Source organism: Anoplolepis gracilipes, chromosome 6 (assembly GCF_047496725.1).
Source record: "Anoplolepis gracilipes chromosome 6, ASM4749672v1, whole genome shotgun sequence".
Classification (NCBI taxonomy): domain Eukaryota; kingdom Metazoa; phylum Arthropoda; class Insecta; order Hymenoptera; family Formicidae; genus Anoplolepis; species Anoplolepis gracilipes.
This window is the reverse complement of record NC_132975.1, coordinates 5,971,959-5,998,410: the sequence shown is the minus strand read 5'-3', so window position 1 is coordinate 5,998,410 and position 26,452 is coordinate 5,971,959. Positions and strand designations below refer to the sequence as shown.

Here is a 26,452-nt window from a genome sequence, read left to right as displayed (position 1 = left end):
TACGGATCTTTACATGTTTCCTTTTCGAGTGATTTTGACAAGAAGCAATATTTATATTTATACTTTTTGTTAAACTTTTAAAATCGACATTTACAATTGATCATTACATTTTTCCATTATAGAAAATTTAAAAAAGCGCAATTATTTCCAACTCCGAATATAAATTGAAATAAAATGTAAAAGACTTTCGTGCATGAGAAATTGAGCAAGCAAGATATTGTATATAAGCGGCGAGCGTCACGGATCTTTAAGTCGGTGACTTATGGAAAACTACGCGTGCATTCTAAGCAGGCCCACGCGCTTGTTTTGTAAGTAGAACAAATCGGTACCTCCACGTCTGTCTGTCTTGGCACGAAAGCCGCGCTTAAATCCGCGTGACTAATCTCGTTTCGTGTCCACGAAAATCTTGATGAAACTCCACGTGATCGCATGTCCTATCCTGTGAACGTTTCATATCACGATGATCGCACAAGTCGTGAATATGCCGGAATCACGGAACAGAATCTTCGTAAATGTACACTTATTGTTAGCTCGTGTAACGCGAAAATACTTCGTGATGTAGGCTCACTTGCGGCAAAAAGTAAATAACGTACTCTGTCAAATGAAATCGGTGTATTATGACTGATCGCCAAACTGCTTTTCAGCAAATAATCACTGGTGGTCTCAGTTATAAGTATAATATTGCAAATCTCATTGAAAGTAAGTTAGTGGTAATAACAGTTTTTTTGTTGATATTTAAAAATCTCCAATATATTATCTTATACATGTATAATGTTACTAAATATAAATTTATAGCAATATATTATTATATTAAAGAAATATCTGACAATGAATTTGAAAATTCTTATTCCCTTTGTAAATTTATCACATTTTGAAAGTAAAAAGGTATAATTCTAAATTTGAACTATACATGTTTCTTTCCAAATGTGTATTTCACCCAAAAATATTAATATAAAACAATTAAAAAACCTTAAAAGTTATCATAGTTGATTATAGTTACTTGTTGAAAATATATACAATAACTTTTTTAAAATAAAATCTTACTGTCATAATTAATGAAACATGAAACATGAACGAGCGCAAAATGTGTATTTTCATTGAAAATTATAAATAAAACTCACTAATCTTCAATAAAATTTGCACCGCTTTAATTAGTGACATATTTTTATTGCTTCAGTTTAAGAGAATAAAGAGATCAAACGTAACGATTATTTATCATCTATAAAATAAAGCTGAGCAACGAAAATATTTCAAACGGCACGTGTATGCGAGAGATTCGCGTAAAAAAAAGGGGAGAACTTATTTTCCTCCCCCCCCCATTTATTTAACCAGACGCACCTGGGGCCCTACCTCGTTTATCCAGCAGCGTGCACGATTATGCGCACTCTACGCACGACACACGCACGACTTCTGTCGGACGCGAACGCGATTTAATCGTTATTTTACGTTGACGCGCTAACGAGCATTCGTTTGTCCACCCGGCGAATCCTGACAAATGGGTACAAATTAACGCGGACGAGCGTCGACGAGGCGTGAAAGCGAAATAATTAGAGAAATCCGCCGACGCACACAACTGTTAAACGCCGCGCGCCGTGACCGACAGATTCCACGTTGTAAAATCAATTTTACAACGCCTTCGTACCGTGGCCAGCAGCGTTATTGCATAACCCACTCTCGACATTTAGGAAAATAAGCTTGGCGTGAAACATTTTAATGATCCTACGACGTAAGAGTAATTTTGATTCCTTTCCATCCCGCATTTCGTAAGATAATGCATGTAAAAGTCTGATTCTCATCAGTATATTCTACGTCATAATGACTATGTAAGTTTTCTCTCAAAATAAAAATTAAAGACTCTAACCTTTGACTAACATATTGCTTTCATATTGATTTATCGTAAAACACATTGGCAAAGAATTTCAGAATCAATCAGATGTGACTCTATTTCTCCTGACAGATCCGACATCAATGATTTTAGATACTCGACACATCTCGCAAAGCTTTTACCTCAGCTTCCTGGCGCGTCGGAAAAGGTCCGGGTGACATGTCGGCGACGTTCCTTCGTCGACAGATCGCGCGTTACATCAGTCGATCGATCGATCGGATCGGAGGAACGCAATGCGGTAGCCGCGAGGTGGGAGGGAAGCTGCCGTGTTTATTTATCATCGTAAGCATTGCGATGAGCTTAAAGGGGCGACAAAAACCACCCGCCGACCTCCGTGAGCGACGAAAAAGCAGTCCTCGTTGTACCGGTTGCAAGATCGGCACCAACGATATCGTATCTTCCTCTCCTCGCAGTTTCGTCCAATCTCTCTTCTCTACGTCTCTCTTTCTCTCTCTCTCTCTCTCTCTCTCTCTCTCTCTCTCTCTCTCGCAATATGTGACTTCCTCTTCTTTTATACGTGCGAATTCTTTCTCTCTTACTCCCATTTCGATCCGGATTTCGCGGTATCGTCGTCTACTCCAGCATCTCTGAATGGCGACGCGAAAGTGAATGGAACGGCCGGCGAAAAGACCAGTTGGTCGGCTGTCGTTCGACCCAGACGATCGTAAAATCGAGAGAGACAGGCTCGTGGTGTCAGAGAAACGTACGTCCCGCGGATTACATCGTAAACGTGAACGACGACCGAAGGAAGAAAGAGATTCCCATAAGGGATTAAAATTGGAGCGTTCTTTTTAGCACTCGCCTTTGATATCTCCTTTGACTAAAAGCACTGCTGACGGTTGGATAATCGCTAGTAAAAAATGACTTTCGCAAAAGCGTAGATAAACGGCGCATTTAACATCGACCATCCATTAACTTTAAATTATATTCTGTGCTGTTCGTTACCTACATTTTATAATTCTCTTTCTTCTTTGAAACGTCTATCTCAATTTTTTAATTTTTTTTGTATAAATTTTAATATATAATATCTTATGTATATAATTTATTATCGTGACTTATATGATATTTTTTTTTTTATTATTTAGATGGATATAAAAAATTTAATTTTTTTCTGTATAATTGCTGGTTCAATGTGTGCGTATTCTAATAATATGTGACTAGTAGAGAGAATTCTGTGTCTCTTACAAAAATTAAATCAGTAATGAGTGTCTGCTAAAGGATAAATGTCATTCTTATCTAAATTCATTTTAAGATACTAATCGTGATTAAGATATATTCAGATTAAGCGACACACTGGTGTACTACTTCATTCGATATTAAATCAATTTAATGCCTTTTATCACGGACAAGAAGCAATCTCCACAAGAGTCTAATGCGGATAATGTCGTGTCTATTCGAAATAAATTGAAAACCGGTTTCGACAAACACGCGTGGCTCCAAGGACCATGACGTATTGCCATATCGATCCGTCTACAATTTTTTCAGATTTAATTTTTTTCACCTCTCTAATCAGCACTACATAAAGTATCACTACCGAAGCAATGATACCTACGTTTAAAAAATATACTTGAAGAATCAAGAAGTAGCAGTTATCTTACGCCATTTATACATGTTATTTATACGTACATTCCGATGTGTGACCACACCTGTGTTCACAGTTCTCCAACTTTGCTCGGCAAAGCGTGACAAGGCTGTGCACATCATCTTCTTTTTCAGCCATCACACTTTATATGAAATTTCTCTCTAAAATAAACACAATAATCGAATAAATTTCAATTAATTTAAAAAAAATTATACAGTAAAGAAAGATGCTACTCGGAAGAGGTTTATACTCTGGAGTCACTTGGCTATTAAAAAAAGGAACAATCGGAAGTGGCAATTTTTGAGAAGCGCATCTCGTACCGATCGCATACATCCGGCGGAGATGCGGCCCACCGCGTCCGCGGACTTGTCTGTCTCGCCCCCTTCGTCCATGTCTATTGTTTCACGGTGCATCATCGCGGGGTCCGTGAAATGTTGCTCCGGTGCGCGGAGAGATTTCTTGCCGAGGTAAAGGCGAAGGACGAAGGGACGAAGGAAGAGGCGACGGCGGGGCGATCCCGGGCTGGTGCGGCGCGAGGGACGGTGGGGGCGAATATCGCTCGCACGCATGCGCGATGCGTGCCGCAATCTCTTAGGCCGCCGGTTGCTCCGGCGGCTCTGGTCTCTGGTCTCAGTCGTCCGCGACGTTCTGTCCGCGATACGATTCGGCGTGAACGTGTCGTGCTCTACTCTGAACCCCACCGGTTGCAGCAAGTCGACACGCGCCGGTGTAATAAAAACTACCCTATCTCAAAAGAGAAAACCGGTGATTAATGAAATAGACTCTTCGGACAGTGACATTGCGCTCCGAGATCGTTAAACTTGAATAATTTACGAATATATGACAAGTTAATTTAGAACAGTACTTCAAGATTGTTGTTCGATAAATGAATAATCGGTCGCTGATTCGCAGACACATATCGATGTAGCGAACGAATTATTTTAACTGGCTTGACTTAAATTTTAAATTCGCGAGAAGTAAACGCGGAAATTTAAAAAAAAAAACACAAAGATAGATTTTTATTTTAGACTATCAACGAATTGCGAAATATAGAGCAGTGTTAGAGGATTGCCTCGAATCGTCTTCCCGGTGTCTTCTGTGACGTTCGAATGGTCCAGTAATCAGTGACGAGCATCGTTGCAGCGGACTCTTACTGGAGCCGCGCCAAAAGAAGTCGCGTACAGGATTGCACCATCGTTTCAGGTTCCGCGGTCACCACATGGTCACCACAATCCAGCCGTGACGTGCGGTTAAATTTAGAGACTATCATCAAAGAAAATTGACGGTTTTCGGATTGAGTTATCGCCTGTGATCAATAAATACTGGTGAAAGCTGTCAGGTGCAACGTCGCGACGGGCCCGTTTTGCCTTGATGGAATGATCGACGTGATATCGATCATCCGCGAGTGCTACTCGACAATCAAGCCGGCTCGATGTGCGGTTAAGAAACTCGTGACCGGCGAGGCATCAAGCGGTTATCAATCAAGGTGCTATCGCGCGAAAGTCGCAATTACGGGACACATGATGATGTAAAGTGTCTGTGAATGGTGCTGCGGAGACCGAAATGACACACGATAGAAGGCTACTGCTGCTGTTGGGCCTGTCGATGGCCTACGGCCTCTTCGTGGCCGAATGTCGATATCATCAGCGCGATGACACGCCGATGACGGCGACAGAGGTGAGACACCGACATAGGCACAGGCACGAATCTACGAATCGAAGGAATCATCACGAGCTCGACAGGAAAGCCTGGCAGAAAGTTGACTATGAATACGACGGAGACTCTGAGGATTCGACCGACGAAGACGATTATGAAGTGCAATCGTACTACGATCATCCCAGATCATATCATCGATCCGTGCAGAAGAGTTATCATGGCCGAATGTTTGAACCGCCCAAATACTACGATGGTGGACATCGCAGAAACTGGTACGAGGACAACGACAGGCGTAGAATTGCGTCGCGATATAATATGAAGAATTATCGATACAAGCCCGGCAGAACCTATCATAGGCCCGCGTATTCGCGCAATCATGATATGTCAGATTTCGAGGATATTTCGGAAGAAGATTACGATTACGAGAGGCCGCACAGATACATCGAAACTGATGAGGCCGATAAGCATCACGAGTGGTGGAGAAATTCTAGACGAAACACATCCTTCCGGAAAGACTTAAAAAACAGAATGAACGGTCATCGTAATGCGAGAAGACATCGCTTGCAAGATCACAGAGATGTCATCAATCGTGCCGATATGTCAAAATGGACAGATGAATGGAAATTAAAATCGAACATCTCTAAATATCATTTCTCGAAAGACGATAAGAAAATAGAAGAGGATGAGGATTACGAGGATCACGGCGGACTCGAGGAAGATGACAAAGATGAAGACGAAGAGTTTGAAATTTGGAAAAATATCGATGACGAGAACAACGAAGATAACGAAGAAGAGGAATTTGATGATTTTAACGAGAGCAAAGATAAATTATCCTTGAAGACCTACGACGACATCATCAGGAGACTCACGTTCGACGAGCCGACCACTCCAAAGCCCACCATCAAGAGGGATTATCGAAACATCGAATCGAATAAGCACGCGAAACGCGACGGTTACAAGAATTTCAACGAACCGAGAAACGTCTCCAGACCGTTTATGAATCTCCTCGCATTAACAAACCAGCCTCGCACCAACGTGTCCAATTATTTCGTGAACAGGCAGATGACGGAGAACTCGACATTCAAATCCGTTGCTTCGATCGGACATAAGCTCTCGAAGAACGCGACCAATGTGGCGGTCAGGGACAACGTTCGGCAAGGAAAAAAGCTCGCGGTTAATACTAAGACCAAGAGTCTCGAGCAGGATTACGACGAGTACCTGAATGTCCCGGATAATGAGAAGGAAGACGACGTCGCTAAAACTGGCGCCGAAGACGACTCGATCATGCAAGCAGATGTTACTAATACTGTGAGTAACGGTTCACGTAAACAGAATTGATTTCTTAAATCGGGAGGGGAGGGGGGGGGGAAGGGGCAGCATTTGACAACCAAAGTCAAATGTCAACTACTTTGTATTTGTTAAAAATGTTCGATATTTTTTTTAGCTTAATCACGAAACAACAAAGACGCGCTTATTAATAATGATAATAATAAGAAATTGCAGAGACCAAATGTACCTGCCGTAATCATTCGATTGAGAAATTACATCATTCGACGAGATACGGAAAATTGTATAATTCGAGCGAATATCATTGCATCACGACAGCTCGTGCTGCAAGCAAAACGAATGCAATTCGGTTTCCGAGAAATCACGAGGAGAGAAAGAATGTATGTGTGTACGTGCTTTCGATGCCATCGCAGGAGCTGAAAATCGTAAAGTCTGTTACTGTCGAGCTCTCCTCCTCGTATCGACCTTGCTTCGCCGGAGATTAGGATCAAGTCGAGAGAGCTCTCGGGCCACGTACGGTCGCAAACGTGAATCCGTTCATCGATGCTTCCCTCTTGCGAATGCCGCTCTATTTACATAAACACCCGAGGAGGTGCACGATATATACCACGTGGCACGATGAGCGAAAAAACTTCCTCGTAACCGAGAGAGAATCTTCGTAGATTTCTCGATTCTCACAGTTTCGATACTTATCTTCCGTACTTCTCTTCCCTGCTATTGTCAGAATCCTACGGTCTCGATCGCAATTCTCCTCGAACGTGAGATTGAATCGGGTATTCGCGATTAATTTAACATAATGGCGCTACCGTTATGAGATTACTGGGATCTTCGTTACGTCCTGATTTGCGTTCTTTGGCGTGAGATCCTGGCGAAATCAATAATGCGAATTATAAGTGCCCGATATACGTAGATTGCGTAGCTTTTGCCAACAAACATTTATTTCGACAAAATAGATCTCCGAAAACTGTCATATTAACACATGGTAAATTGTGATTTATTATAACAACAAATGCTGGCAATGAAAACGATTACTGACGGATTATTTTTATTGACCGAAACATATGCAAACGCACGTACGTGTTTACCGTAAGACTAATTTTGTCAAAGGCAGATTTCGCAATTTTATATCTGCGAACGCCGGCTGAAGATTGAGAATTGATCGCTTTTACGTGTGCGTGTCGACAAAGCGTAACAAGATTGGCGGGATAGAGCACATTAGATTTACCAGTCATTCACGTAATGTACGAGATACGGGCCAGAACATTCTGGATTGCTCGTTCCGCGCTACCGAACTCGAGATTAACTTTCACGAGGTGCATCGGTTGAAGGTATCGCTGGTTCACCTTGAAATATTATTTCGACAATCCTTGTAGCGTAACAAAACAATGCAAGACTTGTCTCAATTACAGTTATTATATTCAAAACCTATTTTATTTCATACCTTATTTTTTATTTGATTCTTCAAATATCCGTTCATCAAAATTATTCGTTTTTTTTTATATTACAAGTTGAAATTATTGGCAGAAATGTTTATAACTAAGAATGTGATTTGTATTAATTAATGAATATATAAATAGTGTCTAAATTTATCGGTTAAATTAATTCATAATAATTGATTTTCATTCTGTAAATTTACGTTTACTTTCAAACAACAGATTAATGAAATTTCCCAAATTAGAATGATCTCTGATGGATTAGAATCTTCCATCGTGCCACGTTGGTTATTCTTACCGACGTATATTGCCAAGCTCCTCAGGATTTTCCAAGTACTTCATTTTCGAGAACTTCGTTTCGGATACGCTCTATCGCGAGCGTCTGATGTTATTAACGACCGGTGTATCTGCATGCGTCCCGAGATGTCGGGTTCTCCTTGCCTGCACAAGGCCAAGATTAGATTGACCTTGGCAATGCGGACCACCGGCAAATCGTTTAATCCGCGTCAAAACTCCTCTAACTGACGTTCGTAGGACTGACCTCGCCGTCCACTCGCCGGCGCCAATCGTCTGCCAGATGATTCGGTATAGTTTAGCGTCAACCAAAGCATCAGTGCAACAGTGTGCGAGAGTGTATTTATAGAATTCCAAATACCAAGGGAAAATATTTTCAAACAGCTTGGCAAATAGTCTGATCGTTATATGTAATACATTTAAACAAAAGAATTATATAAGAAATTTATTGGATAATGTTCCCCTTTTAACACACACCAATATCCTAAAAAAAAAAAAAATCAGACATAAGCTAATCCTTAAATGGTTTCTTTAGAAAACCTATTCGACGAGAGAGAGAACATCGCTCTCAGTGCTTTTGCGTGTTTTGGCGCCAAAGGCGGTGGGCCCATCTTGATTTCGAGATAGCTCGCAGCGACGGCGATCTCGACGAGAATAAAACGACGGGCACGTCCACGGCGACTGTCGTCGCGATCGTGCTTTGCGCTTTTTGCGCCAATTTACAAAGGTAAACCCGCCACGTTCCATCGACAATTTACCTCTGCATGCCGCTCGGAGCGGAATTACCGCGCCGGGGTAATTGAGCAATTCCGCCACGTGTTGCAGTTACCCTTCGTAGTTTTCTATTGTAAATTCACGTGCATCGATGCCGGATGATCAAAGGGAACCTCCCGTCACCGAGTAGTCACAACCGTGCTTTTTAATATGAATTAAACAATTGCGAATTTATCGGATAATGGCAGCAAGACGTATCGCCGAGTTAATCAAATCTTGTTAGGTAGATGTATTTTTAGTTCATGACTAATCTGATGATGACCTAAATCTGACAAAGAAACCTACTATTAATGTTTCGAATGGTAAAATTAAATTAGGCGCACATAATTTGATACTTCACACAGAAGCTAGTTGAAAAAGACATAATTTTCTCGCGTTCCAATTTATTGCGAATCTTCAAAAGCCACACAACTCACAACTTGTGTAAAACTGACTAGCGTTTAATTCCATTTCACGTTGGGTCCTTGAAAGATAAATGGCAAAGCATTACGTATAATATATATATATATATATATATATATATATATATATATATATATATCTTTAAACGCAAAATAGAGAACAGTAATATCTCAGAACGGGAACAACTTATGTCATCTCTTAATAATTGATAATACGTAAAACAAGAGATATGTATCACGAAATTTATTATTTTACATTGAAAGCATAGAATAATGCTATCTTTAAAATATCGATACAGATTAGACAAAAAATCTTTTAAATATGTTATCTTCATAGGACGTTACCATTTTTTACAAATGGCACACGCATACCTCAAACCTTTTTTGTCAAAATAGCATTTTTTTTTATTACTTGGCATGTTTATCTAAACGATAGTGTTAATCTGCAATTGACCTACCTCTCGACAAAAATATCTTGCGCAGCAAAAGTGTCAGTTCTATATAGACGCTAATATGGTAATAAATGCATATGAAAACCAACTTTATCTTGCTTGCTTCTTAGGATCCTCATTAAACCTCCGGAAGCATGATGCCCGAGCGGTCTTTATCAAAACAGGGAAGACCTATAAAATCGAGCAGAATTTTATGATTATCGCCGTAACTATATGCGCCGCTTGTACAGAAAACACGACGAGTGTTTGCAAGTTAATGCGTTCGCGTGAACGAATTGCAAATACAGCGTTCCTCGAATATTGGATTTGTCTACTATGCAAATAATAAAATGCCGAGTGTGCATTATTAAATAACCAGGACATTTCCCAGTCACTTGGAAATATATTACATATATTTTTCGGATGTTGAGAAATATTTTTCGCTATTAAATGCGAGACCAAAAGTAAATCCATCCAAAAAATATAATTATTTTAATTGGAAATTATCTCAGCGTCAAATTCACCAAAATATTTGGATAAGATTATTTAAAAATTAATCGTCAACACTTTATACACGTGCGAGACAATTTCATTTCTAATGATTGGGTCATATCGAGAGTCCTCGTTCAGGCCACATGCTTCATTCTTATAAAAGTATTTCGCATTCCGACGTACAACGTATTCTCCGAAGAGATTTATAAGATCATGGCGCCTGCTGTAAAATGTAATTCGTTTTAACAAGCGCCCCATCCCTCGATAAACAGCTGATAGACTTCGCGGAAGTGTTGTTTATATATCAAGCCCTTTCGGTGCTCCCTTCTTTGACTTCATCCGCCCCTTACAAGATGAGACTGTGGTTGTGCTGCATCCGTTTTTCGTCTCGATTTCACGCATGCATTCTCTTTCTCTCTCTTCCTTCTCTCTCTTATCTATCTTTTTCTCTCAAGTATGTTTCGCCGAAACGAACCCTCGTCTCGCGCTGCGAGCGTTAAAAAACAACTTTACCACCTGACCACGGCGAAGAGCGTTCATAAATCCGCCATAAAGCTCACCGCGGAAGCTCGTTACTGCGGTGCATAAAATCCGGCCGGCGATGCATCCGCGAAAGATTCGGCAGCGAGGAAATTCACGTGAGAGAGCGCGGATTTACGGGCGACACATAATGCAACGAGATATGAATTAAAAGGCGTCGGGGTTTCCTCTCCCCCACATTTTCGGCGACGGTAAAGCGCCGTGAAGCTATTTTCGTAGACGAGTAAATTACATGGATCGTGCGCGAACGAAAAGGATCTCGCGGATGGATGCGTAAATCGACACACAACGCAACGTTTAAGGGCTGATTTAAGATACGGTGTTCGTATAGAATCGTTAAACGCGCCGTTCAACGCGCGCAGGCGCGAGATTACGAGATTACTTCCTTATATTTTGCAATTTAACTTTAAGCACTTTGGTGATTCGACCGCGTGATTTTATACTAAACATATTTCACATGTTTCTTGCTATCATGTCATCTTTTATGAGTAATCTGCATGTAATTAAAAGATTAACATTTCTTTCTCCACAATACGATATTGCGCATCAGATTAATTGGATATATTTATCGTTTCTAAAAATATGATACAATCAACGGATCACGATAAACGATGACAAACATTTAAAAAAATAATCAATGCTACACAGTAAAGATCGGCGAATCATTGACCTGCCAAGACGATGATTCATCATTATCAATCCGCTTTCAGGTCTAATGTACAGCTGCAAAAGTGATTGAGTATATCCATTTAATTGGCAAATCCACGCGATTGTATAAGATTCGAAATTATCAATCAAATTCATTTTCTGCTATATTTTTACCAATATAGATTCAGATTACGGACGATGTAATTAATTATTCATAACAGAGAGATTTAAAATTTCGTCATATAAGCTGATGCAAACAAATTATTTATCATATTCGGAGAGTGAAAGCAAAAGTGAAGATTTTACTTGCAGTGGTAGCTCGTTTCATAAATCATTAAAAATTTATAGCTTTCCGTCAATTTGTTGATCGCGCTATAATTTCCTGATATTTAATGAACAAATTATTAATTGAAGATTAATATTGATTAAAGGGCTATTATAGGTTCCTAAAATTAATTACGAATCGGTATCTAAAATAATGATTCGTTGTCATTGCGATGCAGTGATTCAGAAGCAGTTAATACGGTGCATACGGTTCATGAAGGATTCTTCAAACTCAAACTTGTACAATCGAAAGAGATGTATTTTAAGCTTGGCACTCGCGTTACATCAATCGGGCGGCGTGTGAGCATGCCATCAGTCTCCTTCATTGAGCACTTGTAAAGTGATCTATCAAAGAAGCTCTCACATAATGCAGAAGTTCGAAGAACGCTCAAGGAAAATAATCAAGCACGAAACGAAAGCGTCTATGGACACAAAAGTTCTTTCCTATAATAAAGTTTCTTATCCTGGACGTCAAACAAAAATAGAAAAAAAAAAAATAAATAAATAAGAAAGAAGTGCAACTTTATTTAACTTAAACGCGCACATGATGCATTTGTGCAAATACTAGAAACCCTCCCTGGTACCTCTCGTGTTGCTGTAATTTTTCAAGATAAACCTGAATCGTTACAGCGATAAAAATAGAAATGCACTTTGTTGACTAAAACAATGGGCTCGCATCCAGATACCCATTTATTCCCGGAAAGTCCGTAAGAAAGGAAATTATATTACAGTACAATTTTGTTTGTATTTCTTATTTGCACAATTGAGTTGCATTAAATTTCACTAAATTTCATACTGTGTGTATAAATAGGCAAGTAAGTGGAAAAGCAACTACTCGGAACCATTATTTTATTAATAGAGATCACTTTGGCTCGCTTATATGTTTTCGAAACATTCGTACAATCTCTTGCAATGTAATTTGTATTCCCATTTCCGTTTCTAAAAATCGATGATATTAATATATCATCCTTATTTCACGATCATTATTAGACAAATCAAAATAAATGCTGTAAAGATATTACGAGTTATTTGACACGATTATTATGCTTCACCACAAATTAATTCGAATTAAATGATGACTCACGACTTTCGGCAGCAGTTTTATTTCGACTCGCGAAACACTTGTCTGAGTACTAACTCGTCAGGATACCGACCAATTAATTCTTGGAACTACGTCTGCAACACAAAAATTGTCCCGCAGACATGGAATCTGAAATTACATCAGTCCGGATTTGCGTCACGATTCCTGGCCGATCTCCAAGATAAAATACACTTGATAAAGAGTCTAAAATCTTCATTAACCCCTTAATGTTCTCAAACGTAAAGTTTATTTTCGGCAGCTGGTAATTGGAGATTTAAGATTCAAGAACATCAGTACAAGCTCCTCCGAAAATTTCTCTTACCTTCTTCTCTTGTACCTCTTTCAAGATACTTATCTATTGTCAACCAGTAATTATGACAATACGTTATCCTATTTAACGGAAGATACCAAGAGATCTTTCGAGTCAACTCGAGGTCAATATTCAGATAAAAATGGACACGATAACTTTCACGCAGTCAGCTACTAGTTAGAAAGTTAATTCTCGTAATGATAGTTAACATGGGATACATCACGCTACTTCGCCGACGGCAAACATCATCGATTATTACGTCGGAAATGTTTGCTGTCATCCTAAATCCGTTTCGATATTTTTTTGAAGCCTGTATTTGGCAATTTTCCAAATGTGGCGAATGCGGTAGGTTCCGTCTTCCTGTGCGACCAGGTGCAATTCGGTCGGGCATATCTTGGCAATCGTCCAGGTCGATTCGATCGTGTTATATCTAACGAAATATATCGATCGTTATTCATCGCAGGACGAGGCGATCGATTTAGGATGCGAGGCGCGGCGCGCCGTCGAATTTTCAAGTCGAGTTTTAGGTCAAAGCGAAGCGCATTTGGAAAATTTCCAAACACTACCCATCCTCGCGAACGCAAATCGCATCTTAATCCAAAAATATTTTCTCATGACTTTGTAATTAGATAAAATTGTCATTTGAATCAAAAAGAAATCTAATGTCGTTGAATTGTAACATTCAAACAACCGTTACTACTCGCTCTTGGCAAACATACATATATATCTCTGTCAATCAGGGATCCGGACCGAACCGAAATGGAAACCGAAAATCGTTCCGTAACCTTTTTTTTTTTACATGAACCGATACCGAAACCGAAACCAAATTTTACAAAATCTATAAATCATAATCGAACCAATAATATTATTTACGGTTAACAGTTTGTTTTTTCGCTTCTTTTTCCGGTTCTTAATCTATATATGTATAGATTTGTTTTTTATAGTTGAATCAATATGACGACTTAATGCTCGATTAAAAATGCTTAATTTTTTAATAATAAGTTTTTAGAAATATTAGTTTGGAGTAAAGTAACATTATGTTCTTTTAGATTTTTTAACTGTTCTAAATTTTTTTTTATTATTATTGTTAATTATTATCTCTACGTCGCTTATATCTTAATTCTTCTATCTGAATCCACCAAATTAATCCCATTTTACTTTATCTTTTACACATGTATATGCATAAAATAAAACATTGTATTAAATAATATAAGTTTTTATTTTTATTTCTCGTCATCTGCAAATATACAATTTTATAAAATAAATATAAAAAAAGTCATTTTATTAAATTTATCATTACACTTCAAACTCTTTCCGTACAAGTAACTATAACCGAAAAAAAAGTTAAAAAAAACCGTAATTTTTTTCGGTTTCGGTTTTGTTCACTGGTCAAGAAATCGAAACTGAAACTGAAACATTTATTCAATGTTTTATTAAACCAAATTGAAAAAAAACTTTCGGTCCGGGTCCCTGCTGTCAATTCAATCATTATCGGATGAAAGACATGACAGGAAAATTATTCCTACTTTCTATACTTTGCCATGTATTGTTTTCTAATAAAATTAATTGATAGAAAGAGAAAGAGAGAGAGAGAGAGAGAGAGAGAGAGAGAAATTATAATAATATAGTAATATCGTCACATGTCTCATGTTGTCTCTCGTCAATTATGATATGACATAATTAATAATTTCGATCGACACGGAATGTGAGAATCGTGCCTTCCTGCAAGAAACCAATAATGAGGATACTTATCAGGGCGTTAACTTTGTTTACACTGTAGATGGGGAATGTATCACAAATCAGGACGCGCCACATCTCGATCATTTCCATTAAACCCTTCAGAGAAACGGGAGGGAAGGCAATTTCATCCAAATAGGCGCGATCGGTTAAATAACATGTTACCACCTTCGATCGAAGTTAACGCTCACACACGGATAATAAAGCCATTATAAAAACTCCGATAAATATGGGATCCGATAAAAAAAGAAACGAAAAGTTTGTTTGCCTTACAGTAATCGAGCGCGTGTGGCTTCAGGTTTTAATAAAGTTTGTTTTATCGGAATTATCTCGTTCAAATTCCGATATATATACCTATATAATATATCGGAACTTGAACGAGATAATTCCGATATATTAGTACAATGTTTTCATTAATATATATATATATATATATAATACATATAATACATAATCAAATATATTGCGTTGTATCTTTCCATTTAATATTATTTCGCTTTTTGTAGTAATTATTATATAATGTTTTCATTAACCAAGAAGGAGAAACGTAGGAGCATCACATCGGATCGTAATCGATTGGATTCTCGTAACCCACTCTAGATCAAAGAGAGCTTATCATTAAATTATCTTCAAATCGCGTATATAACGTCGTTTCTTTTCATACTCAGCTGATAGTTAATGACAATTTTAAGAATTTTCCCAGTTTAATAATAAGAACGTAGAATACCCGGCTGTAGCTCTCAAGTGCATCAGTTAGATTTCGCATCGAAGCGCGAAACGTAGATCAATGGCACCATGTTTCTTTCAAAGGGAAAAAAAGGAGCAGGTAAAACGAATTCTAAGAAAGAATATATTCGCTCACGCATAAATGAATGAGACTGCATCTCGGGGCTAAGAGCTCGGCGTGCTGTGTCGTTTCTTCTGCGGATTAGGTACATAAATAAAAGTACAAACTTTCTTTGGGATCGAAATTGGCCGTAACAATCGATTCCCATCGCTTCGATACGAAAAATTTGTCGAACTTCTACATGGGATTCTTTCCGCACCGGGATTCTTATGGGACTCACGTTTTAATGGCGGCACCACGTGAAGCAGCACACGTTCCACGGATAGCGTTCACAAAAACACGATCGTAAAAGGCAAATACGAAATTCTGTGGCGGAATGAATTGCAAATTTAATCAATGGAATTGCATGTAATATTCAATAGGCGCTACGCAACTACAATTTCGAGAATTATTTTGATCTGCATGCTACGACACGATCTGTTTCAAGATTCAAGACTTGTTTATTGATTATTTCCTTAAATATATTTGAAAAAAAAGAAAAAAAAAATATTAATATCGCGACTAAAACATAAGATAAGTAAGAAAGTTGTGAATAAACGCCAAGGAAATGGTGTTGCCCATCGTCATTCATAAAATTAATAATGCGGACTCGTTGCGCCATCGGCAAAGTATGTATTATGAAATTGTATGCGCAAGAAGAGAGATAAGACGTGTTCCAACGCGAGAATTCTGGTGTCAAGATCCGCGATATGAGCATCGGTGTCGCGTTGCATGAACGAGCATATGCGCGGCGATCGTTAATCGGCGAAGAAATTCTCGCGATAGTAGAAGGACAATCGGTGCGGCGCCTTAATTAACACCGTCTGGCGAATGAGCAACGATAATCACTCATTAAGCCGTCGAGGAGCTTTCGTCTCAGGCTTACGTCGTAAAACTCACTTTTGATTCGTTTTATGGTCATTCTAATTCCCGGCGTATTTTACTTATGCCGTGCGTATATTATTACTTTCTGCCATTATTATCCCACTATCTGCAATTTTCTTTTTTTTTTTTTAATTGCGGTAATGAATAGAGACTTAACTTCTTTTCTACGTGTTCGACTGTTTGATGTTGAATAATATATAATCGAAGATTGAACTATCGTGCGAAGAGAAATAGTCACGTAAATACAATACGTTAAGAAAAAAAAAATTCAAACTTGCAATGATCTCCGCGCGAAATTACGAATGATTACGAGTGATTTTCCTGCGATTGTCCAGATTCTTCGAAGAAACAAAGAACAAAGTGCGCGTATTAGCCGTAATTTGTTAATCGGCAGGATCAAAGGCCTCGCGTCTCATTGAAGCGCATTATTATGGTTGTACGTGATACACGCTATACACTAAATGCAGATCAATTAACCGCAATTTCTTACGTAATTCATCCTGATGATCGAATAAAATCTCACGCGGCCAATGCACCGTTAAAATCTTAAAAATCAATACACCTCTATTTATTTATAAAATATTAATTATAATAAAACAAATTAATCTCATACACTCGAAGCGATTAATTTCTCACGTAACATACATTCGTCAAATTAAATCTGGCGCAATTGATGATTTCTAAACTAATTCCCTAATGCGTTAATTCGATACACACGACACCACGCATATAAACGCGATCGCATGCTACGCCAACAGAATTAATTTTATTAATTAATGTTGACTCGAGTCTTTGTCCGTATGAACCGACTGCGAGCTTGGGTGGCCCAGAAAGATGCATTCGAGGCACGAAAGCTCGTTCTTTACGTATATACCAGTCATAATAAAAGTTTCATGCTCGTGACATGAGCCTTGTGTTTGACCGTTACCATAAAATTAATCGCTCAATTCACCCGTCCAATTTGCCCCAATAAGGAGCGGCTACTTGCTTGCCGGTTATGACGCGATGTCATTAAATTCCACAATTTTGTCTACCTCATTACGTGGACGATATACGTTTCGCATGGCGAAATGAGGCTTCTTTGATCTCCTTGAAAACAGTGCTTGAGTTTATTTAGCGATAAGGCGTATTATAAAGTTTGCTTTTAAAAGACGTTTAAGAGTAACTCAAAAATTATACGAGCACTTTATCAGACGAACCGCCGCGTATGATATATATCTATTTCTTTGTAAAGTGAAGAAATTTGAGGAGTCAAAAACCGTGAGAGTGAACCGTTTCATGCGTTACCACAAGATTAATTCGCATGGTTCGTTCGGATTGCTCTTGATCTTGCGACGTCGTGTAACTCTAGAAAAACGTTCCTAAAACGAAAACGGAGCTGACGATTCACAAGACGCACGTGGGTGTCCCTGAAGTTTACGAACCTACGGTCGTTTTCATTGGCCCTCGTTATTGCGCGGAGACCCATCATCGAGGAAAGACGAAAGACGACTGAAAGACTCGACGGATTTAAATCGCTTACCGAAATTTTAACAGTCCCACTGGCTTTCAACATTGCTTTTAGATCGACGATGTGTTTCAACGGTGTACAGTGGCTTTCGAGAAATTACGCTGACTCGGCGACACAAATATTACTCACAAGGAAAGGGTTGGAAGTGTCCCCCCCTCCCCCCTCGATTTTAATGAGCTTGAATATGTTGTAAGTCTAGGTCAAAATAGGAGACACGTATTTTTTATATGTGCTCTTACGGCCATTAAGGGCGTGAAACACCCTCTTGAAAAAAATCGGTTTTTATATTTCTGAGCGAATACCGTCAAAACAATAAGATATAAAAAAAAGTTTCCAATAAAAGTTTTATGGCTTTTAATGTACTTTAAAACTGCATAACCAGATTTTCCGAAAAGTGAAGAAAGGAAAAAGGATTTCGAAAAATATGATATTTTAGAAAAATCTGATTATGCAGTTTTAAAGTACATTAAAAGCCATAAAACTTTTATTGGAAGCTTTTTTTATATCTCTTATTGTATTGACGGTGATTCGTCCAGAAATATAAAAACCGATTTTTTTCAAGAGGGTGTTTCATCCCCTTAACGGCCGTAAGAGCACATATAAAAAAATACGTGTGTCCTATTTTAACGTAGACTACAACATATTCAAAGCTCATTAAAATCGGAGGGGAACACTTCCAACCCTTTCCTTGTCAGTTCAATTAATTAGCATTTTTTACACAGTAATTGTACCATCCTGAGAATACGATAATTATATACCGCTCTCAACTAATATCGATTTATTTGTACCACATTAACAAATGCAGCAAATAATTATATTTAAAATTTTTTATTTTGATAGAAAATAATTTTTTGAAAGATGATTTGAAATATTTTTAAGAAAAAAATACTTGACAGATAATTATATTTTAAATTCTAATAGAAAAAAAATACTCAGGCTGGGGCATTTAACTTTGACTAAATTATTTTTTTTTAATTATTTTATACATTTTTTAAACAAAAATTTTTTGAATAAAAATTTCAACCGGAAAAATGTGATGTACATATTTATATATATATATATGTACGGAAGGCAATAAAAAATTTATTTTTGAATTTATTTATTTTCAAACAATACAGCCCGACGAGGAATCCGCATTAATATTGCCGACCATCATCCGTGGATGAAAGAGACGTCGCCAGCACTTAATTTACAGCGCGCGCTGCCCGTTGTTGCGGAAAAGCGTTTTACGCTGCGTTTAATAATACGCCGCCGCGCGAAAATGCGTACGCGTCGCCGCGATCCCGGTTTGCTGTAGCGTCGTAAACTATGATTTATTCCGCTCGCACACACGCACACATACACATACACATTGCCGGTCGTTGTCGTCGGGTAATTATTCCAGATAGTACAATAAATAAGCTAATTTATCTCTAAAAGCAACTCCGCATGCGCGCGTGTCTTATCATAATTCGCGCTTGATTAACCACTTTTGTCATTTTTAATATAAACGATCTTAATAATTATAATACGATTCGGTCGATCAAACGATAAACGTCGCCGACTCAATATCATAAATACATACGAATGTATGCTCAAAAATAATATCGTATTGATAATAAATAACGTTGTCAAATGATTAGATTCCGTCCTGCGGCGTTGAATAAGTATATTATGTGTTTCAAATATATATTTGATATAGATCAAATTCGACTTTTATACTGTAACACGAGCAAAATGATTCTCCTTAAAAATCATTTTACTTATGTCTCACGAGAATCGATTAACATACATGTCTAACGTGCGACCGCGAGTTGTTGATTGCATGCCCGACCAGCCTACGCTTCGTTGCAGCGGCTGAATAATTAATATATCCAGCCGAGAATTTGCATGGTCAAATAAGCATTAACGCAAATATCCCGCAGGCACAGCAAAGTGCATCTATGTGCAGGCTTAGATACAATGTGCTGTCAGAGAGAAATACGCGACATTTATTCATAAATAATTCCCCCTCACGTGTTCGTTTCTTTATTGACGATTACGTATTAACATATGTTCTAAATCACTACTTTTAAAGGTGTGTAAAAAATTGTTATATTCTATTAGCCGGATTAAAAATTATTCAAATGATCGATAATTACTATGTCCCGTTACATATTTGCATCGAGAAAAGTGAACGTCTTACTTTAAATATATCGTTAACACATCGCGCACGAGATCGCGAACGTCAGGTCGTTCGATTCCAAGTTGATTGATCGAGCGACTTATCGAAAGTCCTGATTAACGTATCATTACCGTCACGTCTTGGCGATATATAAATAATTAATATATCATATCTCGGACGCGTATGGAAGAGCGTAGGAATTTTCGTAATGTCACTTCGCCTTTCGACGTTACACCAAGTAGCAGGTTTAATTAACATGTAATCAACTTGACCACATATCGCGGAATCATATTACGCTTTTACATGTTCCATTTATCAAACGTTTATTGGTATCATTAGCAATTTATTACCATCCTAAGGAAAGATTATTCAAATTCCTTCACGCTTGTTCTACAATTAATTACAATCATATATAAACAATTTTGTGCAACTACCTAGTATTTTTTTTTTTTTAATTTCGACGTCACTGATAGATTTTGCATTCTTTCTCAAAAAATCCTTGATATACTTCAAAATATTTCTGGCATTTGAGATAATAAAATCGAGAGTAAAAAAAGTTATTATCATAACATTTTTGTTTCTTTCATTGTCTTTCCCATTAAAAAATATAATATTCTGGAATATACGGGCGCGTCCCTTTTTCTTTGATGCAATCCATGATGCAAGTGAATGCCAGGGATGCGAGTTGCCGTGCCAAGTGCATACAATCCCCGGCCACCGCCGAACCGCCTTTCAATCTCGCACGCGACAAGTCTTTCGAGAAAACACGTGCTTCTTTCACTCGGTAAACCCGACATATGTTTACCCTAGATGTTCCGGCAACGTGTTTACTCTGGGTACACCTCGCATCTACTTTACTCGATACTTATACATTATGTGCTCTCACGTATAACCAATATTTACAGCTCCGACTATGCAGCAAGCCGCGCGGGTTTTACGTTACACCGTAGTTGAAACGGGTGACCCAATAACTTTGTGACAATTGACTCCTTGTTTACTACTTGCGCCTGTTTCTTCCCTTCCTAATTGTTCATGGAATCAAATATATCTGTTGCGGTTTGATTATTTGATTATTACATTAAGTATCCGTTGCAAAAATCATAGGATCTTTTATTTAATACTTATATTTTTGAACACTATCGTTATCAGCTATATTCTAAATATAACTGCTGATATTGCAACAACTTAATAACTAAATATATAAATAATTACGCAATAGAGAATAAACATAATTCGTTATGTAAAGTGCATCTATTCGTCTTTTTATTTTTCTCTGCAAGACATGTTTCGTGTAGGCGTCAATCGACAGTCGACATGCACTATGATAATTGCATTCTGCTATAATAAAGTATATGCGTATCTCGACAAATCTCGTATAATGAGAACATTATTATAATGAAAACGCGCGTTGTTTAAACAACAGTTAACAGAATCATTTTGCATATAATAGATGGATTTTATTTCCGGGATCGCGCGTCAATTGATATCGATGGATGATTTAAACAAAGGATATAAATTAGTTCGCACTCTTGGCGAGGTTTATTTTTCAAACAGATTTATCGAATGCATTTTTATACGATTTACTGATTTTTGCTCTCGCACTCCATAATTGCGCCGCTCGCGATTCAAAGGAATTCTGCGACGCATCGTCCATTAACGTGACGGGCCGGCGCGTAAATCGAGCGCGTTGTCCTGCTCCTTTCCAAAGGATAATTGAACGACGCGCCGCGCCGGTCACGATGATCGCGTAAAATACGAGACGGGGACGGCACGATAGAAGATTGCGGGCTCCCTCGGAGCTTTCGCAACGGAAAGAATTGAATTCCCGCACGGTAACGTAAAGGCTTAGGGTCGCCGCGAGGAAAACGCGCGCGACAAGACTATTAACCGGCTATAAACGTTGCGAGGAGGTAATTAAGCGGCGCACGCAAAGGCATGCGCTTTTTTCTTCTTGTTTTTTTTCACGCGAGCCGATCTGTATTGAAGAGTTGCGCAAAGAGCAGAATGTGTGACCTCATCGCGATTGAACTTGACGAATCCTTGCGATGAAGAAGCGACAACCCGTTATTTCTTAATCACTTCCAGCGATACTGCGATCGCAAGTGACTCTTTACTATGAAGCTCATCGTCTACAACGTAATATTGATTCCTCCGTTGGAAAATTAAAATTGCAAAAAACTTAAAAATTTGTGACGTTTTATGTATGAGTTTTTCTCAGAAAATTTAATTACCATTTTCTACATGACGTTCCCATAAGGATACTGTAATCAGAAATATTAAAAGATATAAAAAAAAAATATGAAACTAGAAAGTATATCCTATATGATGTTGGTAAAATTCAACGTACAGTCATCGCGTGCGTAGGGTTCACGTGAAATTATCCACCGAATCCTTGTGTGATCTTCACATGTAACTCGCGGAGAGATAATGACACGTCGCAAATGACGGTCTCGACTTGTTGCGCTCACAACTGAAATGCAAGCGAGAAATTGTGTGCGTGAAACCAGATACATCTAAACACCATACGCGCGGGCCTAAAAATTTAAATTTGCTTGTTACATGGCAATCAGACGGACGCTCATTTCCAGAGACGGCGTCTTCTTCTTCTTCTTCTTCTTCCCACGCGCTCACAACTACCATAAATACGTTACATAGTCTAACAAATAGGTCTCGCGCCCTCGTTACGGAAATTAATTCTCGCCTGCAAATATCTCGTAGAACTGATTACCGCAAGCGATAGTCACTTTTCCCTCGAACTGAGAGACATAGACAAAAAATATATGCGCTAATTCGAGAAGAATGATATGTATGACATTCCACGATATTTATCAAGTGACAGCTGCCAAATGAAATCTATTTTTTCTCCGACGTTGTAATGCGCCGTGAAATTAATTTTCTCGCCTTACACGCAGTAATGTGTCGCTCCGTTCGTAAGCCACTTCGCAACAGAATTATTATTAGCGACAGCGAGCAAAAAAAAAGTCAACTGCCGCCAATGGACCGCGCGATATTTCTAATATCTTGCAACAATCTTCACGATATTACTTCATGCTTCACATTTCTTGTAAGGTTGCTCTCATTACCTATGTCCGCCTTTTACATTTTTTATTATAACGACATACAGTACGTTGCTCATATTATTTTCAATAATTCCTCTCTGGTTAGCTATATAGTAATAAAATCCATAACGATTATTGAGATAATTTAATGATAAATGGAAATGGCACGACAAAAAGCTCCTCGCGATGAGAATATCGTACCGATGATCGTCCGGATTTACGGTGCAAATAATTCTCAACATCGCCGAGTTCTCGCGTGTCTCCTCGTGTGGAATTTATATATCTTATGCAAATAATAATTGTCGTAATAATTCTACGCGAGTTTCTAAACGTTCGCGTGTCACCTCGAATTTACTGAGTTATATTAAAGTACCGTCGATGTATATGATAAATTAATCGTCGTTCAATGTTTCCCAATATTTCTCGACGACATTCTTCTGTCATTTAATTCCAGTAAAATAGTGAACGCTAACTATAAATCGTCATTTATTTCTATTACGCAGCCATATAAATTCTTATACAATCACAGTTTTTTGATCAATGAATTATGTTTCATCAATTAGATAACGTTACTTTAATTGCTTAATGTTAATTTCCTTAGGTTCGTTAGAGGCTTCCAAAAAAATCGTGATTAAAATAATGATCGATCAACATGTACGAGGAAGTTATTGCCATGCAATATAAGTAAAATATTAGCAAAGGGAAATAATTACATTGAATTAACGATACACTAGTAATTCTTATACAAACATGACAGGAGAATGTGAAAAATCGCTGGGATTTTTACATGGCAAAGATTTCAATTGAAATTGTACAAGAGCTGTTGCGTAATAAATTATAGTATAACTGTGATATATATATTTGTTTGCGATATATAAATTTAATCCTTGTTCAAAACACATGTTTTAGCATCTTAAAAATCATCGGCGACATGTCAGTTAAGATTTATTATGTTCGTGGTCATTACTGATTCATCGTGTAATTATCATTCGCTGATTTGCTTATGAATAGAGAGTCTTGTCGGTACACCACGTATAATCATCGTAATGTTCGGTCATTAATAGCATAGTAAAGAGCGGAGACACGCTAATTTAAATGATTGATCTCCATCTGAATTTAAATGATGTTAACATCGCTGAAGGATATTTGTAATGATATAATAATACTGATGGTAGCCAAGATTTAGTAGAAGTGTCTGCATTTCTACAGTGTTTTCCTCAATTATCTGAAAAGTCATTAAAATAAAAAGTTTTCAAAGATAATGAAAATAACAAATGTTTAATACGATAATTCAAACTAATAATTAATATATCATCGAGATTGATATGTTTACTGTGAAAATGTAATAATTTGTGACATTTTACACATGTCGAGTTTGAACTTGTCACTATTTACAATTAATTAAATACAACTAACTGAATAGTGTAATTAATCTAAACGCTCTATTTTAATATATGTATAATATATACTATTTAAAATTATTTTTTAATTAAAAGTTACGAGAGATTTGTACGAATTGCGAGAATGACTTTTAGAAAATATGCAAAAGATTTTCGCGGAAACACCCAAACAGGATCTTGGCAAAAGCTTCATGTGTCAAGCGATCCGAATCAAGCCGAGTTTATCATAGACGCGTACGTGCGTACGTGCGTGCGCGCGTTTAATGTTCCTCCTCTCCGTGAGCATGCATTGCTATAATGTTACATACTTCTCGGAAGAGTATTACCATTCAATTATGTCTAGCACGGCGCAAAATAATCCGCACTCGTCGGCGACGCATTTATATTTTTCTCCTTCTTTTGGCGCGATTATTAATTATGACAAAGCACATGCGTTTCATTATCAAAAGAAATTGGTAATAATCTTGATACACAGGCAACGCGCGAGAGATGATTAGCCTTATCAAAATATATTCTCGTAAATAAGATATTACACGACGCACACACAAATGGCAAATAAAAGGTTGCAACCCTCTATTTTAACGATCACCGTCTTTTCTCGCATAGCTAAGTTTGTACTTATCACAATAAAGAACTATTATTATGCGACGATAATAGTATAGTATCTGAGTAATGGAGAGGGCAAGGCTATCAGCGATATAAGCAGCGATACTGGTACTACCGAAAAAATGGCCGCATGCTCGGCGAAGCGACTCGATTGCACGTGTGAGACTGCGTGCGTAGAAAATAGCAAACCATGTGATCAAATTTATAGCCGCCAAATGCGCATGGGAATTATCGCGATGCTATGGTTAGGACGCCGTTGCGTTAATTATTGCGCTATGTCGGCTTCCTCCCGCAGAAATATGGAGAGCTCATCCACTAATCTCGCGTTTTTTTTTCGCTACCATATACGGGCTACCACACCTAACTCGGCAACTTCTTGCGAGTAGAATTTTTGTAAACATCGCTCTTGACTGTGGCATTTTAATAACGCGTACGATAACTTTGACATTTCAACGGCTGTCGAGCGAAAAACAACATTCTTTTCTTCCCTAGTTTGGTATTTGGATAAATCTCAATCTCGAGATTTATCATTTGTATAAAATAAAACCCTGCACGATCGCATTAGAAACATCATAATGCAATGATACATGCAAATTGAACGGAATGAAACTCGTTGAACGTGACGCATCATTAACATTTTATCTTATGTCACGAACTGCGAATATTACCGAGTCGGTTTTCCCATATTTATAAATGATACAACTTCGACGTCACCGAGGTCACTCGTCATTGGCAACGCGTCAGTACGCATACAAAGTAATGATTTCGCAATAATATTAGACGTTTATCCTGCCGCACGAATTATATTAATAGCATGGTATGGCGAATTTGTCGGTGTTCATCGATCGTTTTTATAAGTGATTTGAAGGCGGCAGGAGTATTGTTAGTTTCGCCAAGTCATATATATATATGCGTGCGTAATTCAATTGCCATTTGCTTACATTCACAAAACTCCCACAGAATGATAAAAATATTTATAAATAAAGTGATCTATCAATATTCACAAAGTAGCACCCGTGTAAAGAGTAGCATCGAATTAAATTCGCACACTCTGTTTGAATCTTAAGTGCATACATTAAGATAACACTTTCGATTACGTCTAATTTGCATAAGTAAAAATTCGTGTTTTCTCATATACAGATAATATA

General features: G+C 37.9%; 1 protein-coding gene and 1 long non-coding RNA gene across 3 annotated transcripts in view; one reads left to right on the top strand and one right to left on the bottom strand.

The window, feature by feature from the left end:
• The window catches only part of LOC140666553 (uncharacterized), a 148,368-nt gene that overhangs the window by 76,824 nt on the left and 45,092 nt on the right, over positions 1–26,452 (bottom strand). The gene's annotated exons all lie outside the window — the stretch shown is intronic.
• The window catches only part of LOC140666547 (uncharacterized), an 82,675-nt gene continuing 60,310 nt past the window's right edge, over positions 4,088–26,452 (top strand). The window contains exon 1 of the mRNA XM_072893842.1: positions 4,088–6,431. Within this exon, the coding sequence (XP_072749943.1) occupies positions 5,031–6,431 (1,401 nt within the window). The 5' untranslated portion in view covers positions 4,088–5,030. The remainder of the gene's footprint in view (positions 6,432–26,452) is intronic.